The 19,019-nt window shown below is 38.4% G+C and overlaps 1 protein-coding gene across 17 annotated transcripts in view; it reads left to right on the top strand.

Annotated features, from left to right (window-relative positions):
- The window catches only part of SLC39A12 (solute carrier family 39 member 12), a 147,883-nt gene that overhangs the window by 99,843 nt on the left and 29,021 nt on the right, over nucleotides 1-19,019 (top strand). For 13 of the 17 annotated variants that reach the window (XM_078329555.1, XM_078329556.1, XM_078329557.1 and 10 more), the window contains 6 exons: nucleotides 520-692; nucleotides 4,166-4,318; nucleotides 6,475-6,582; nucleotides 9,271-9,337; nucleotides 14,582-14,740; nucleotides 17,006-17,193. In XM_078329555.1, coding sequence (XP_078185681.1) covers nucleotides 520-692; nucleotides 4,166-4,318; nucleotides 6,475-6,582; nucleotides 9,271-9,337; nucleotides 14,582-14,740; nucleotides 17,006-17,193 — 848 coding nt within the window. The remainder of the gene's footprint in view (nucleotides 1-519; nucleotides 693-4,165; nucleotides 4,319-6,474; nucleotides 6,583-9,270; nucleotides 9,338-14,581; nucleotides 14,741-17,005; nucleotides 17,194-19,019) is intronic. The other 4 variants (XM_078329553.1, XM_078329550.1, XM_078329549.1 and 1 more) reach the window with 1 other exon arrangement.

The raw sequence follows: 19,019 nt of genomic DNA on the forward strand, positions 1-19,019 counted from the left end.
AAGTGTGAACCTTTTAGAAAAATAGAAGGATGATGAGAATAAAATATTTTCTACAAACTTTAAGAGGATAGTTTTTTTTTTAAGAATTGCAATGAGCTTTAAGTATTTTGACACCAGAATTGTTTCATTTATCGTATATCTGTCATCACTGAAGAAAATGATAGTTTAATTTTGGAATTAGCCTTCCTCATTGTTTACAAACTAGTTTGCCATGACTTTTAGTAATTTCTGAATAGGTAGAGAGATAACCATTTGCTTTGACTATCTACAGCAGATGAAAATGACGCCAAGAATAGCTCCTTATCCCTCTGTCGTCTGTACTGACTCTGAAAGTCATTTCTTCCCTCTTTTAATCTTATCTCTTCCTTTTCCTCCTTTGTTTCTTCTCTCTTCATATATGTATTTGTTTTTCTTTGGAATAACCTTACAAATTGTCCTTTATGAATATTTTTTAAAAGGAAGCCTAGAAACATGAAATTCTAAGGGTTATTAAAATGTTTATGATCTTTTTCGACTTAGAATATGGCTACAGCACCGTGGCTGTCACCCTTCTTACAGTGGGCTCCATGCTGGGGACAGCACTGGTCCTTTTCCATAGCTGTGAGGAGAACTACAGGCTTATCTTACAGTTGTTTGTAGGCTTGGCCGTCGGTACACTGTCTGGGGATGCTCTGCTCCACCTTATCCCTCAGGTAAGCTGCTCTTTTCCATTTCAGATAAAGTTCATTTCATTTCACTTCACATTTAATTACTGGAGGTATTTATGCAAAATTTTACTGAGACTTCAGAGAATATGGTGGCTGGTGTTTTCCTTTAAAAAGAAATGTTATTTCTCCAAAGCCCCTCTGCCCTTGTAGAAGAAGAGAAATGCTGCAATATTAGGCTCGCCACATAGTAGTAGTATTTTTGAAATAAAAGAGAAAAGGTGGCTGGGCGTGGTGCTTCATGTCTGTAATCCCAGTACTATGGGAGGCTGAGCCAGGCAGATATCTTGAGCCCAGGAGTTCAAGACCAGCCTAGACAACATGGTGAAATCCTGTCTCTACTAAAAATACAAAAATTAACTGCACATGGTGGTGTGTACCTGTAGTCTCAGCACTTTGGGAGGCTGAGGTAGGTGGATTACTTGAGGTCAGGAGTTCGAGACCAGCCTGGGCAACATGGTGAAACCTCATCTTTGCTAAGAATTCAAAAATTAGCTGGATATGGTGCCATGTGCCTGCAATCCCAGCTATTCAGGAGGCTGAGACAGAAGAATCACTTGATCCCGAGAGGTGAAGATTGCAGTGAGCCAAGATCACACCACCACACTCCAGCATGGGTGACACAGCAAGACTCTTTCTCAAAAAAACATTGTCACTCAGTTAGTTCACTCAAGACCTGGTTGTTTAAAAGTCCAGAACCTCTGCTTTCTCTGTCTCTTGCTTTCTCTCTCTTGTACCTGCTTCCCCTTCCCTCTCTGCCATGACTGGAAGCTGTCTGAGGCCTGTACCGGAAGCAGATGCCAACACCATGCTTCCTGTACACCCTGCAGAACCATGAGCCCATTAAACCTCTTTTCTTTATCGATCTCCCAGTCTCACATACTTCTTTGTAGCAACGCAAAAATGGCCTAATTCACTTGCCCTTCTCTCTATTCTTACCCGAAGGCTGCACCTCCTCAGCTACCTTGAAGGTTGGATTATTGTTTGAAGTCAGCCAATGGAGAGCCCAGTGGAAAACGCAGGGTAGGAGGAGAGAGAGGCCGTGGTGTTTCTGCCCGGCTTCCTCCTGGCTACGGCATCTGCTCTAGGAGCGGCTGATCCTGCTGTGGGCTCGCCTCTAGTGGACACCTTCTTCCCAGCTCCACGGCTCACTGACCTTCCTCCCTTTTTCCTTTCACCCCTAAGTGTGGCAGTGCTTTCCTGGGATTGACAGTCTCTGGGTGCTTCATTATCCCCTGTTTATGTCCTTGACCCTGCCCACCTCTGTAATAGTCTTATCTTTAATGTTTCCTTATTTCAGCCATCACAGTAGAGTTCTCCTTCTTACCTAATAATGTCTAGATTTCCCTTAAGGAGCAGGTAAGTGCCAGTAGGCTGCCTCCTTTTGAAGTATGCTGAGGCTCATTGTCAGAAAGGAAAGGACTAAAACCAGAGTTGAGGTCATCTACAGATGAGGTTATCTTATCACTCTGAGCTCTCTCACCAGGTATGATGAGAGTGGACCAATGATCCCCCTCCAACAAAGCCTGAGCACCTGGTTAAAATTTTCCACAAGCCTCTGGCATTTTCCTGCAGGGTCACTCTTGTTGCTTAGAGGCTCAGTTGTTATTCAATTTTCCAAAAATCTCAAAGGGAGCATTGGAGAAATAAAACCATTATGGGTTTTAATTTCCCTCATAATCTAATTTTCTGGAAATATTTCAGGGCTTATGATTGACTAGAGGTGGTATCTGAGGCCTTTTTTCTAGGTCACAGCAGTGGTGGCAGAATTGTTTACTGCCCAGGAGCCTGGGAAACAGAAAAAAGCTCTCAGGTCAGCCTGAGTCTCTCAGTGGGGGAGTCCACAGCGAGGGTGGACTTGGGGATGGGCACAACACGTTACAGAGAAGAATTTAAGAGATTAGCTGGGTTTTATGAAATTTTGTAGGCAGATTTTTGCTTAAGAAAAGAGAGGAGGGCTGGGCGCAATGGTTCCTGCTTGTAATCCCAGCACTTTGAGAGGCCAAGGCAGGGGCATTACCTGAGGTAAGGAGTTTGAGACCAACCAGCCTGCCAACATGGCAGAACCCTGTCTTTACTAATAAAGCACCTATAATCTCAGCTACTCTGGAGGCTGAGGCAGGAGAATCGCTTGAACCCTGGAGGTGGAGGTTGCAGTGAGCCAAGATTATGCCACTCTACTGGGGGACAGAGCAAGACTCCATCTCAAGGAAAAAAAAAAAAAAAAAAAACAGAGGCAAGGATGAAAGTTGATGGAAAGAGGAAGAAAAATGCAGGAGAAGTGTGGTGGCATGCTAGAAAAATCAGTGATCTGTGGCAAGTTTTCAAAGAAAGGTCTGCACAGAAATGAGAAAAAATGCTAATATAATTGCCCTTTTTAGTCAGCCAAATCTGTTCAATTGAAAGGTCTACATTTTATTTTGAGATCTGAGGCTTTTCTTCTGTTTTATTTTATGATATTACAAATGTTCTCTATTTTGTGCAATAATGGTCATTAGAAGTATTAGGTGGGTATCCTTTAATGCCCTTAGCAAGAGAAAAAGTTTACTGACATATATTGGTTTTTAGTGATATTTACATATACAATGTATATATGTAGATACATATATGTACTCACATATACACATATATATGCATACACACATAAATGCCTATGTACACATATGTATGAATGTATACACATAGAATCTATACACATATAATTTCTTTTTCCTTTTTAAAAATTAACAGTAACATCCTAAATCTAGAAACCATTTATGATCTAGTTCATAAATTGCCTTCTCTAAGAGAAAGGATATGGTAGAGAATGATCTACTGGCTCACAAGCAATCATGACATTGACCAATGGGATAACTCAACCAATGGGATGAGGCAATTACAGTAAAATTCCCAGCACATTTCTTGTATCATTGTGTGTCCCAGAGACCTGACAATATTGCTATTCATACAGCATGCCCTCAATAGAACAAGTCTTCACGGTGGATTTCCTACTTATCTGAGTATTTAATAAAAGTTTACTTTGATTGCAGTGGGGCATGAGGAGAATCAACCCCAGATGAAATATAAACTTTATTAATATTTTGTGAAGCATTGTTGTACAAACAGATGCAGATTGGATTCCTGAAAAACAATTTGGCCAAAGGACCGAGTTTGTATGAAAATCTAGGGCACTTGTACAAATAAAGCTTAGGCTTCATTCTGTTCATTAACACAAGCTAGTCAAAGCGCTCCTTTGTTTTCTACTGTAGACATTTATTTGACCCAGATTAAAGCGTACAGTAGAGTATTCACATACCCAAAAGCAAACTGGGCTTTTAGTGATTGTATTAATAGTTGTCATGGCATTTCCTAGAATGAAAACTAAATATATTCAGTGCTCGGCCTACTATCTGATACTTAAGTCATCAACAGTTATCTCCTTTCTTTCTTTCTGACTTTTTTTTTTTTTTTCCCCACTGAAGGTTCTTGGTTTACATAAGCAGGAAGCCTCAGAATTTGGGCATTTCCATGAAAGCAAAGGTCATATTTGGAAACTATTGGGATTAATTGGTGGCATCCATGGATTTTTCTTGATAGAAAAATGTTTTATTCTTCTTGTATCACCAAATGACAAGGTATATTTTAAGTTCTATTTGTCTTGTGATTTAGAGTCTTGTAATACATTCACCTGTTACTTCAAAAGTACTTGTTCAAAAGTAATGAAATTGCCTGTGTCAGGGATGTCTAGCAGAGCTCTGATTTCAAGAATACACAGCTCTTTCTAATAGGATATTAATTTTTTAAAACGTCTATTCTTGGGCGGTTAATGTACTTGTTACGACCTTCTGTTTAACCTTCATGGTCGGTATAGGAACTGGGGACTATTTCGTGTTTGGGGAACGAAGAGGCCCAACGGTCTAGCTATAAATCAGTGTTTTGTATGTCTTTCTTAACCTAAAACAAATAAGCAAACAAAAACTTTTAAAAGTCACAAAACCACATGTCATTTCTACCTTAAAGGCATTTAAAATTACAAAAACAAGCAGCTTAGGAATTTTGAAATTTACAGCAAATCTTTTTTTCAGCTTTAGTAATTTCTTGTATTATGTCAGTAGCTGATAAATGTCTACAAATATGGGCCAGGTGCTGGGGCTCACTCCTATAATCCTAGCATTTTGGGAGGCTGAGGCTGGTGGATCACAAGGTCAGGAGTTCAAGACCAGCCTAGCCAATGTGGTGAAACCCTGTCTCTACTGAAAATACTGAAAAACAAAAAAATTAGCTGGGTGTGGTGGCAGGCACCTGTAGTCCCAGCTACTTGGGAGGCTGAGGCAAGAGAATCACTCGAACCCAGGAGGCAGAGGCTGCAGTGAGCCAAGATCATGCCACTACCCTCCGGCCTGGGCAACAGAGCGAGACTCATTCTCAAAAAACAAAACAGCACTTATTGTTTATCAGTCCTAAATTTGTTCAAAACTTTGTTTTATGCATCAAAAAATAAAATGAGTTTATGGATGGATGGGGGATGATGGATGAATAGATACATCATAAAAATAGATTTAATAAAATTATCATAGAATCCAGAAAGTGGATATTTGAGTATTTACATTATAATACAATTCTTTCAACCTTTTGTGTATTTGAAACTTTGCAGCAGTAAATAGGTGTCATGAGTTCAAATAGACTACAGGTCAACTTCTATGAAAATTTTCTAATAAAGCAGGACTTTTCTTTGGCCTGGGGCTTGAACTAGGATGCTATGGTAACTTGGAAATTAGGAATGCCAACTTTTATTATAGTACTTACCCCAAAAGCTTAGAAACTCACCTTAAAGAAGTTCTAATCTCATGAAGCATTAAACAAATAGCAAATCCCCACTTACTCCCAATAGATTAACATGTCTGGATTAGGAAAACTAAATTAGAAAGCCAATATACCAATCTATGCATAACTCTGTAGTTAGAAATCCACTGTGATAATGAGTGAAAGAAATTTTGGGCCGGGTGCTATGGCTCACGTCTGTAATCCCAGCACTTTGGGAGGCCAAGGAGGGTGGATCATCTGAGGTCGGGAGTTCGAGAACAGCCTGGCCAACATGGTGAAGCCCTATCTCTACTGGGCATGATGGCTGTGGCTCACACCTGCAATCCCAGTTCCTCAGGAGGCTGAGGCAGGAGAATCGCTTGAACCTGGGAGGTGGAGGTTGCAGTGAACTAAAGTCACGCCACTGCACTCCAGCCTGGGAGACAAGAGCGAAACTCTGTCTCAAAAAAAAGAAAAAAAGAAAAAAATTCTGAACAGCCAAAAATGTAGGGTTTATTCAGATTGTTTATGGGCTTATCAGGGAACTTATGAGTTTTAAGAACATAATTACAAGATGTGTAATATTGCCGTAAATAAAAGGAATGTGTACGTTTAGGAACTGCAAATGCTTTAATTGATAAATACATTTCCAGAGACATTTATTTTACTAGTCACAGGGTATAATTTTGGTAGTTCTATTATCATTGTGGTATCTCTGTCAGAAAGAATCAAAATTTAATTTTGTTTAAATATATCTTTTTTTTTTAGTAAATAAAAAGGCAGTATAAAAACTACCACTTTTCAAGCCTCTTTTAATCATCACTAGATGTTTTTGAAGTTGCATTCCATTCTTAAAGCGTCCAAGTTGTCTTTTGTGGCGTCCACCATTTTGGCCGATAAGCAATGGAATGGAACCATGACATTGACGAAAACTACACCTGTGTTCTTCTGGCTTCAACACTAATTTTAAATCATCCTCATCCACCAGGGCCTGTCATTGGTTAATGGGCATGTGGGACATTCCCACCATCTTGCACTCAACTCTGAATTAAGTGACCAGGCAGGCAGAGGCAAATCTGCTTCAACTATCCAGTTGGTAGGTTCTTGATCTGAAGCATTCTACAGATCTCCTTACCTTCTTTTCTTTATTCCTCAATGAACAAATGAAAATCAGTAGAGTAGACAAATAGATTCCATACTCCTGATTTGCCTGTTCTTCACTGTGATAAATACTGATTAGAAAACTCTGCCAAGCACCTGAAAGCTGTTTTAAAGAGCAGCAAGCACCCTCTACAGATTCAAATCATTGTTCTCTGGATCACTTTCAAACACATATGGATCAAACTGACATCATAGACTTGTCCTTAATCCTTGTGTTTACAAGTTTTCATAAACCAGTTGACCTTTGGGTTTTCCATTCTGAGTAATCCTTAGCCATGACTAGGTGGATACAAACAGATGATTGACTAGGTGGATACAAACAGATGTTGAGCAAGGGATACTTAGAGCACCTAGGACTGGGGTGTTCATTTCATAATGCAGGGGAGAACTGATTCTGCCCAATGAGGTGTTTTGTAGTAAGTGCCTTCATTCTACTAAATTTTCCACAATAATATCTTCTGTATTAATTCTCAAAGTACAATGTCCAATCATGTTCAAAACAGTACTCCCATTTGAATTCCTAAAGTAACGAGTATAGGAATGGGAAACATATGAAAGTAAAATATAATTGTTAGGATTCTTGCCTCCTGGAACATGGCCTTGGGGTAAGGGGCTTACAGTTTAAGGACAGATTCCTCAGTAGAAATGAGGAGGCAATTCCTGAGACATTGACATACTAAAATAAAAGTTTGGGAGTAGATTTCAGACCTTGTGCTAATTCAGAGATTCAAACCAAAAATTTCCTTTAAAATACAATTTTAAGAACCTTAATTACATTAATTGCTTGGATATTCTAAATATGGTTTGAAAGATGATAACTCCAGGTGGTGTTAGTTTTAAAAATCACTTTACTGCTGACTTTATTCCTTCTCTTTGAAGTGTCCAGAGCCCCAAGATCCATATAAGCAAATCTCTGAAGGTAACTTAGTCTTGAGCTATTTGAACACTTCAGCTCGCTAATAAATGTACAGCTACTCTTGTTATTTAAGCTGCAGGTTCAACCTAAGGCAAAATAGAAATCGTATGAACATTTAGGAATGTTTGATGAGTGTAATTTCTTGTTTTCTCAAACTTGAGAATAAGGAAGGAGAACATACATTTTTTCCCAATCAATAAGAAGTCCTGAATATTTGACTCTAAATTACTTTATATAATGTGACAATAAATAGCTTTTTTTGAAAAACAAGATAAAACATTCTACAATAAATATCTGATCTGGTCTTTTCACAGAACTATAAAGCATTGTGACTATAATTAGGTTTTTGATGTAACGTAAAGGGATCACATTGTTTTTTGTTTCTATATCCACCCAAATTCAAGTAAGAGGTCTATTTCCTGCTCTCTGTACCTTACAGGTTCTACCTTATTTCTCAGCCATCCTTCTCCAAAAACAGCCTATCATTATGTCTTTTGAATAGCTGCTGCCATTCTAATGTGTGAACTTTACTAATATGCAAAATTTACTTTCTCTCACACACACAAAAATGCATTTATCTCATTACATTTGTGTCAAAATTTTCTACAGCTTTGGGTGACAGAATTCTATGAATATCTTTTTAAAAGGACATATTTAATATGCAGATGAAAAGTTTTATTTAAATAATAGAATCAGAGGCACAAAGGGAAAATATCTTTTCAGAAATTGGACTGTGAGACAGTCTCAAATAAAATCAAGTAACCTTAACTCATGAAGTCAATTTCAAAATCTCACTTCTCTGTCATATAAAAGAATGAAAAAGCCTTTGAATTTATTATAGTTGTCTTTTATAAGTATGTGGATCTACTTTCTTAATGGGCAAGATTCTTTTTTTTTTTTTTTTGAAACGGAGTTTCACTCTTGTTACCCAGGCTGGAGTGCAGTGGCGTGATCTCGGCTCGCCGCAACCTTTGCCTCCTGGGTTCAGGCAATTCTCTTGCCTCAGCCTCCTGAGTAGCTGGGATTACAGGCACGCGCCACCATGCCCAGCTAATTTTTTGTATTTTTAGTAGAGACGGGGTTTCACCATGTTGACCAGGATGGTCTCGATCTCTTGACCTTGTGATCCACCCGCCTCAGCCTCCCAAAGTGCTGGGATTACAGGCGTGAGCCACCGCGCCCGGCCCAATGGGCAAAATTCTTTTACTGACTGGCAAAGCAGTCAACACAGCATATTATGCTGCAGTGAATGAGATGAGGTGTTGAGTGTGCATGGATTTCTTTTATAGCCAGTATATGTCAACTGCTCACAGATTAGAGGATGAATCCTAAAACCACAATCCACCATACAGGAGAAGTGCCAAATTAGGCCAAGCATCATTTTTTGATAGCTTTTGAATTTCATAAAGCCTTACATAATTTACAAGTCTGAATTACAGACTGTCTCAGTAGCCTTCAGCTCTCTATGGAAGATTCTGATCTACCGGAGAGTGTTATTTTCATCTAAATATGAAGAGTGCAAAAGGCTTGGTTTGCCATAGACTTGTGGCTCTCCATTGTGTGTGTCTATGAAACCTAGAGGTTCTAATACACATCTAGAGTGTTAAAACGTCTTTAAAAATCAACATAACTCTCCAGATGTTTCATTTTCCAACAAAATGATGGCCATTACTTATCTTTCATCAGTTATTTTTTTATTTAAAATAGCAAAGCCCGGAAGATTCACAGGCAGCTGAAATGCCTATAGCCAGTATGACAACCTCCAACAGGAAATGTGAGTACCAAGCTAAACTTTACATGTAGAAAGTGCCACAGAAAACAGTTATGTCTGTTTTGAAATAAAATATCAAAACCATATAGATTTCATATCGGGTGGGTAGTTTATTATGACAATCTTTTCAATAGGATTTGTAATAAAAACTAATTCCTATCCGGCTCTTAAATTTACTACATATTCTTCTCAACTTTACTCCTTCTTTTAAAAATGAAGTTTTTCTTAATTAATTTAAACTAATTCCCTTCAGGGAAAACTTCAATTAATGTAAACACATGTGTGTTTATCATAGCTCATTCCTAAACATATTTGTGTGCTATGATCGAGGCTTTTATTTCACTGCGAAGGGTAAAGATATCATTGGTTTTTTATCTTCTGTCACAATCTCCTGAAAATTCATCACAAATGTGTCTTATACTGTCATTGAGATAGTGGAGTTCAAATCAGTGATCTTATTTATTCACATCTTATTCTATAACTCATTTGTTCATTTAATTTTTAATTTAAAAAGGTTGATTTTTTTTTCTATGACTTTTCCTTCTTCTGCATTTAATTTACCAATTTAGGATTCCACTTGATTAACCTGTGCTTATGTTTCTGAATAATTCTGGAAGTTTTTCGTTTTGTTTCTTTTGCCTGTTTTGGTTTTAATCTGTTTCTCTGGAAGTTTTGCCCTATTGTTCTCGTTTATTTTACCCTTTTGTGACACAAACTTCTTACAGTTTTAATGTTATGCATCATGATTAGTTATTCTCATTTAACTGTAATAACTTAGCAAATAATAAAAATAGCTACCATGTATTAAACACATCTTTTTTTTTTGAGACGGAGTTTCACTCTTGTTACCCAGGCTGGAGTGCAATGGCGCGATCTCGGCTCACTGCAACCTCCGCCTCCTGGGTTCAGGCAATTCTCCTGCCTCAGCCTCCTGAGTAGCTGGGATTACAGGCACACGCCATCGTGCCCAGCTAATTTTTTGTATTTTTAGTAGAGACGGGGTTTCACCATGTTGATCAGGGTGGTCTCGATCTCTTGACCTCGTGATCCACCCACCTCGGCCTCCCAAAGTGCTGGAATTACAGGCTTCAGCCACCGGGCCCGGCCTAAACACATCTTATATGCTCGGCACGGGTCTACGCTAATCAATTCATTCAATTCTCTTACAACTTAATGAAATAAGAGTGATCTCATTGAATTCTCCTACAACTTAATGAAGTAAGAGTAAATATTATCTAAATTACACAAATGAAGAAATCAGTTACTAGAGAGGTTCAGTCACTGCTCAAGATTACATAACTAGTCAGCCCCAGAGCTGGGGAACTGAAGAAATGGTAATGCACCAACAATTTTTTTGTGTTCATTCATTCATGCATGCATCAATGCATTCTCTGACATTATTTTATTCATTCAAGAAATGTGTGAAGACCTGCCATGTTTCAGACATGTTTTATGCAGTGCAGAATAAAATAAGCATAATCTTTGTCCTTAGCGTGCAATATAGTCAGGGAGAGAAATGCTACTAAAAACAAACACTGTTATAACAACTACTATTCTAAATGTTTTAGATAAATTGACTCATGTAATTCATTTGTTTAATTCAGAATATGTAGTTACACATTTTGTCCATTTCTGCTTTCAGAACATTGCTAGTAATATTTTTCCTTCTGAATTTTTAGTTCCAAGAGTAATTTTAGAATGCTCCTGTACATGGTAGATCTGCAATAGATTTTTTTTTTCTTCTTTGTTTTTGGGCTTGGAAGAAGGATATGCCCAGTCAAATCATAAGCTGAAAGAGGATGGTAGATTGGGAAGTAACGATGGTCGTCTTCAAACATTTTGTAGACCTTCTGCCTACCTGCCGGCTTACTGTTGAGCTTGGCATACAGAATGAATAGTGAACATATCCACATTACAGTAGTCAACTGCCCCTTGGCTAGGGACATAGGGAATTAAGCTTCAAACATTTGATGACTGTGTTCTTTGTCATCAAAGTTGTCCATGGAATTCAACTTGTGTTTCAAAAGACAAGATGCAAATTTTTAGAAAAGCACAGGGATACCACTTCCAGCCCCCATGTTTTACCATGGAGGACCTCTGATGGTTCAGAAACGTGGAACTCAATGACTGCCAAGTACATAAAGTAAAATATTATATGTAGTTCTGTAACGAGTACATTAAATTACCAGTGAATGCTTACCTTCTACTAAATATGTGTGTGTATATATATATATTTCTCTTTATATATATATAGAGAGATGTATATATATATATACACATACACATATATAGTTCTCTTTATATATATATATATATATATATATATATATATATATATATATATATATATAAAGAGAGAGGGGGAGAGAGAGATGGAGTCTCACTCTGTCACCCAGGCTGGAGTGCAGTGGCATGATCTCAGCTCACTGCAACCTCCACCTCCTGAGTTCAAGCAAGTCTCCTTTATCAGACTTCTGCTAAATAATGTTTAAATTATTTTAAGAAATATGCACAGTGTGTTCTTTATGGCTTACATGCAAATATTTTTATTTGTCTGTGGCGTGTTACCTATCCAGATCTAATATTTAGACACCCATGATCAGAGGTAATAAAATAATAGTAAAAATAGACCACACGGGTTTCTAGTAGAGTATAATATTGGTTAAAAATCCTCCTTTGGAATGTATACTATTAATATCAAGACTACATGTAGGAAATTACAAGTTTATTTGCATGTTGCAGTGATGTCAAATATATCACTTGAAGCTTTTTTTAAGTTTCCTTTCACAAAGAAGAGCTTTATCTCTGAAAATTGGCAGGAACAGTTAAGTGATCTGGTAGCATTATTGGACTCTGAGAGTTTCCAGGCAATGTCAATAAGAACTCCCTGAATTTAATAACTCATTATTTATTCTGTGTTCATATGCTGTTGCCTGAAATCTTTCCCTTTTTAGCAAAGACTAAAATATATTAGTAAACCACAAGAAGGATGTAAATTAGTCCTACAGTTATATTTCTAAATACTCATGATTTTTAGAAGTGAAATGCACAGGCCATCTTTGGAACACAGTAAATAGAGCTATCTCCTAGGTGGTAAACTGGGCTATATCTGCTATTTACTGAAGTTATTTATTTCATGGTGTGGGATATGACACGAATCAAATCATATTCCCCAAATAAGATAGCAAACCACATTGTAACACAATCTCCCTTGTAGTCTTAGGCCATGCAACAGTTAGAACCCAGGAAGTATCCTCTTTCTATTTTTATTGAGCACAATTATTAGAATTATGTGTTAAGGCTGGGCACAGTGGCTCATGCCTATAATCCCAGCACTTTGGGAGGCCGAGGCAGGTGGATCACTTGAGGTCAGGAGTTTGAGACCAGCCTGGCCAACATGGTGAAAACCATCTCTACTAAAAATGCAAAAAGATTAGCCAGGCATGGTGGCATACACCGGTGATCCCAGCTACTTGGGAGGGTGAGGCAGGAGAATTGTTTGAACCTGCGAGGTGGAGGCTGCAGTGAGCTGAGATCATGCCACTGCACTCCAGCCTGGACAACAGAGCAAGACTCTGTCTCCAGAAAAAAAAAAAAAGGAATTGGCCAGGTGCTGTGGTTCATGCCTGTAATCCCAGCACTTTGGGAGGCCGAGGCAGGTGAATTACCTGAGGTCAGGAGTTCTAGACTAGCCTGATCAATATGTTGAAAGCTGACTGTACTAAAAATACAAAAAAAAATTAGCCAGCCATGGTGGCATGTGTCTGTAGTTGCAACAGCTATGGAGGCTGAGACAGAATTGCTTAAACCTGGGAGGAGGAGATTTCAGTGAGCTGAGATCACACCACTACACTCCAGTCTGGGCAGCAGAGCAAGACTCCAGCCCCCCTCCCCCCAAAAAGAATTATGTATTCATTCAGTTCTGACACTAACAATAACTACAACTTACGCCTGTCACACAACATATATGGAACATAATAATGACATCTTAGACTATGACCTATGACAGTTGATTAATGACTGTTCTTTCAAATGTTCTAGGTAGGCAGATTTCTCCCAAATAAGTACTATGCTCAGAATACTTTCCGTGTTTGTGAGTCATTCACCTTTACAATTGAGTTATACTAACATTCAATTTAGAATTTTCGGAAAAGAAATTCTGTCCATTAAAAAGCTGAACTCAATTATGATCAAAATGGTTTCACTGGCTCTCTCTTGACCAGACAATATATATTATGCAACAGAATTCCATGAAGATGGAAGCTTTTCTTTATTTTGTTCAACATCTAACTGGCCTGGTGCTGAAAGATACCTTGCAGAAAGATGAAAACATAGAGTAATTATTCCAAAGCTGACTTTGGGGCTGGAAATGTTGGTTGTGGTTCTGTTGAAGCCACAGTGGGGAGTGATTGGGCACTTCAGGGAAGTCGTTAGCACTTGTCGGAAAGGGAAACAAAACAATCACGCAGTGGCAGAAAGTACGCTGCCATAGATTGACACAGAACAGTCTGACTCAAACAACAGCTTTGGGAAATGGACTTCGTTTCAATGACCTTCTACTGGGAAGTTTGCCTTGGCCTGCTCAGTCTGCTACGACAAACTACCATAGGCTGGATGGCTTATGAACAACAATTTATTTCTCATGGTCCTGGAGCCTAGAAGTCCAAGATCAAGGTGCAAGACAAGAGCCAACTTTCTGGTTATAGATGGCACCTTCCTACAGCAGGAAGTGGCAGAAGGGGTAGGGGAGCTCTCTGGCATCTCTTATGAGGCTGTTAATTTCATCCCAAAGGCCCTACCTCCTAATATCACCACCCTAGGGGAATAAGTTTGAATGTATGAATTTTGAGGGGGGGCTCAAACATTTAGTCTTTAGCAAGGTTCTTAAATTATTTTAAAATGCATTACAAGAGACATACGGGAAGGTCATCAGTGGTATTTTGGGAGATAATAACATGGTTTTTATTTTCTTCTTTTGGCATAACTGCATAAGATGTTAAATTAATGAATGTCAGCATGTAATTTGTCTCATTAGACCGGTTAGTAAAACAGTGACCATATGTTAAGTGTGTGAGTTATCGCATTTGAATCTCTAGTCCTGACTTTTGCTGAAACAAAGTGATATTATTTAATTAGATGGAATACAAGAATGTCAAGTGTAGGTGGGAAAGTTGGTTGGTTTTGAAGGATTTCGTGAAGTATGTAGAGCTCTGTTAATGCTTCTTCTATGTTTATTTGGCACTTCAGGTAAAGCCATGAGCTTGTTAGCAATCATGATTCTGGTTGGGGACAGCCTGCATAATTTTGCAGATGGCTTAGCTATAGGAGCAGCTTTCTCATCGTCGTCTGAGTCAGGAGTGACCACCACGATTGCTATCTTGTGTCATGAAATCCCACATGAAATGGGTAAGTTAAACCGTGGAATCACTGCTTCCAGCTTGTTGAGAAAGAAATCTTTCCAGCTATGGTTTACCAGGATTTTTTTTTCTAACCTATGATTGAAAGATGAACACTTTCCTTTGATAATTTGTTTAAACCATAAGGAGAGGAGAACTAGAAAAATAACTCCTATACCTTGGAATAAAAGCTAGTTAAATTCCTTTATGATGTTCCCCAGGGCCAGGAATGATTCTGTTTGGATTCCAGAGAATTCCATATGGGAGAGAGTCATTCAGAGAAATATTTTGACAAGGACTTTAAAATCTGCATATTAAATGTGAGAAAAATATTAAGAGGGGAACTTTACCCATCATGACAGCAAATGGGCCAATAAGATAAAATAACATTTAAATTAAAGCCAGTCAGGCACAGTGGCTCACACCTGTAATCTCAGCACTTTGGGAGGCCGAGGCAGGTGGATCATGTGAGGACAGGAGTTTGAGACCAGCCTGACCAACATGGTAAAACTTGTCTCTACTAAAAACAAAAAATTAGCCAGTCGTGGTGGCCCATACCTGTAATCCCAGCTCCTTGGGAGGCTGAGGCAGGAGAGTCGCTTGAACCCAGCAGGCAGAGGTTGTAGTGAGCTGAGATTGTGCCATTGCACTCCAGCCTGGGCAACAGAGCAAGACTCCATCTCAAAAACAAAAACCAAAAACCAAACCATGGTCTCATCAATCTGACTTACACAAAATGTTAAAGCCACTGAAATGACAGGTGTCTGGTGGCAGATGCTCATAAGTCTCTTTTCCTGCATCATCTTAGATGCCCTGTAACTGTTTTTCTTTTAATTTGTGTGAGTATGTAGTGGTGTATTGATTAATGGTGTACATGAGATGTTTTGATACAGGTATGCAATGCATAGGAATCATAGTATGCAAAACTAGGTATCCATCCCCTCAAGCATTTATTGTCGTTGTGACAAACAATCCAATTATACTTTTAGTTATTTTTAAATGTACAAATTAAATTATTATTGACTATAGTTACCCCGTTGTGCTATCAAATACTAGGTATTATTCATTATTTCTGTTTGTTTTTTGGTAATGATTCACCATCTCCACCTCCCCTCCTCCCTCCTCCCAACCCCATTACCCTTCCCAGCCTCTGGTGACCATTCTATTCCCTAACTCCATGAACTCAATTGTTTTGAAGTGAGGACAATAGAGCCCTGTAGTTTGCCTCCCAGGGCACAAGATGGTTTAGAACAGACCTTTCTGAAACAGACCCAGAACTAGTAGAGGCTGGTCTGGCACAGGCGCCCGCGGGAGAGGGCTCTTCGCAGTCTCTCTGCTTCCCACTTTTACTCCTACATTGTCCCTAGGAAACTCTTGCCCTCTTGAGCTCGGAGTCTGTTGCCTAAAGTTCTGACACTAGCTCATTATTGATGTATCCTTCTTGGAGCAGTTTTTCCAAGCTCCTTCCTGAGCGCATGAAAGTGTACCTCGTCTGGAAGCCATCTAGGGTCCTGCATTTTGCTACTGTGACAGTAATGTAGTTCTCAATCCTCAACCCAAAACCACGGGGCAGTGTGACAGTCTGCAGCAGGCCAGCAGAGATGCTCAAGCCCTGTTCGTGGGACCAATTATGCAATGGAACTAGGAAACTGGGTCCCCAAGCTGTCTTTTTATTGAATTGTAGTCTCAATCCCCCAAACTAAGAAATAGATGCTCTCAGATTTACTAACAGGTCAATCTTCTCTTGAGGGGAAGGCATAGAGAGAATGAGATCATTTTCTAAAGGGAAAAAATTTGTTTCCCTAACCAACTTTTGCAATGCTTTAAAAATCTCTTATTAGGTAGTTTTCTCTCCCCACAGCAGTTCCTGCTTAAGTAAATAAAATCCCATATAGTGTCATGATTTCACCTGGAAAATTTCCAGGCCCAAAGATTTAGAAACCCTGGGAAAGCAAGTGACTATTTTGCATTTATCTAAGTTGGAAATGTCACAGGATATCAAGAACTCAAGAATATGTCACGGACCTCTCTGTATATACAATCTTTAGGAGGAGCCAACGGAATAGAACTCTTGAAATGCAACTTCCTAATAGTACAGTGAAGTGGCTATGAATCCTAGAGAAATATAGGAAAGCAATTTATTTACTGATCACTCAACTCCACCTATAAAACTGGTTCCAGTTGCTGACATTCAAAATAGCTAATAGCATGTTACTTTAGCAAAGGCATCTTCTGTTAAATGATAATTACATTTTCCTTTCCCCTTAAACTGCAGGAGACTTTGCTGTGCTTTTAAGCTCTGGACTTTCTATTAAGACTGCCATCCTGATGAATTTTATAAGCGCTCTGACTGCCTTCATAGGGTTATACATTGGCCTTTCTGTGTCAGCTGATCCGTGTGTTCAAGAATGGATCTTCACAGTCACTGCTGGGATGTTCTTATATCTATCCTTGGTTGAAATGGTAAGCTTTGTGACTTCTGTTTGGTTTTTCTAAACACTGAAAATGTAAGACAGAGGGAAAAAAAGCAGTAAAAATGGAAGAATAAATGAGTAGAAGAGATGAATATATAAAACAATATAAACCATTAAAGAAATATTCATTGTAGACCAGAAAGTACATTCTAGGCAGAAAGAACATAATTTGAGATACAGAAAATATGGCCATTTTCTGTAGTGTTGAAGTGTCAGGTATGTGATAGCAGATGCATGGGAGACTTTTCTTTTAGTCAATTTAAGTGGAAAGAATGAAATGTTGACAATCATCAAAAAGTAATCATCAACTCATTCTATTCCAACTTTGTATCTATATGTCATACCTGTATTTCCAGTTGAAAAATGAAAAGTTCTGTTAAATGGCCAGCCATTTTATTTATACAGTGGAAAATAATTCAGCTGAATTTGTCATTGAGTTAAATCACTGTTTGACTGAATTAACCAACCGTATTTTTAAAATAATGATGACATCTTTAAGTTTTGATTGCCAAAGGACCATTATGCCGATGAAATGAGAAAGTGAGAAGATTTTTATAATATTTGGTCTCTAAAATTGCAACATACGTTTCCTAAAGAGGTCCTTGCTGACCCTAATGATAACTCAGTCATTAGTTTTCTTTCTCTATAAGCTGATGAGCTAATTGAACTTGGGAAATTTCACATTGTCTTCCTGCTTAAATTCTGGTCTCCATAAGATAAAAGTCTTTTTGAAGGTCATTCTCTATCGGGCTTGTTTACAATTTAAAAAAATATCTTAAGGTAAAATCATATTGATTATCCTTTCTCATGGGTTGGAATATGGCAAATTAAAATGGGATAAATTAGCAAAAGTAGTACTTAAGACTGAAATCAGATGTGTCAGTCTTGGAGAAGAAAAAGTAAATTAATCTGGAAGGTAATATGTAGAACAGATTAATTGAGATTGACTACTAAGGAAGCAGAGTCCAACCATTGTCCTGGGAGTAAATGAAATGTTTTATAAGGAAAATAATATAGGAAGCAGAAACCTGTGCTAATACAACCAGAAAGCAGTGCATTGTTGAAGTAAGTCTTAATAAGGGGATTCTCCAAGTAAACCCCAGTGTGAGGCTCCTGAGTTTCTGTTGTTTTTCTTAATTCTTACAAGATTCATGCAGATGAGGTAAACACCAAATATTCTTCCATATTTAGAAATGTTCTTATATATTATTTGTGATGCTCAGAAAACATTGTAATATTGATAGTAAACTGAAAAGTAGAGCAAATTTTGACCCAGGGATTCCATTACTGTGTATATATCTAAAGGAATATAAATCATTCCATTATAAAGATACATGCAGCACTATATACAATAGCAAAGACATGGAATCTATACAAACGCCCATCAATGATAGACTGGATAAAGAAAATGTGATACATATGCACCTTGGAATACTATGCAGCCATAAAAAGGAATAAGATCATCCTTTGCAGGGATATGGATGAAGCTGGAAGCCTTATTCCTAGCAAACTAACGCAAGAACAGAAAACCAATCATTGCATGTTCTCACTTGTAAGTGGGAACTGAACAATGAGAACACATGTACACTGGGAGGAGAACAATACACATTAGGGTCTTTTGTGGGAGGATGGGGATGGGGAGAGCCTTAGGGAAAAGAGCTAATGTGTGCTGGGCTTGATACCTAGGTGACGGGTTGATAGGTGCAGCAAGCCGCCATGGCACATGTTTCCCTATGTAGCAAACCTGCACATGTATCCCGGAACTTAAAAAAATAGAATGGGATAAAATAAACTGGAACAAATTTTACCCCTTTT

The sequence above is a fragment of the Callithrix jacchus genome, chromosome 7 (genome assembly GCF_049354715.1).
Source record: "Callithrix jacchus isolate 240 chromosome 7, calJac240_pri, whole genome shotgun sequence".
In the NCBI taxonomy this organism is placed as follows: Eukaryota; Metazoa; Chordata; class Mammalia; order Primates; family Cebidae; genus Callithrix; species Callithrix jacchus.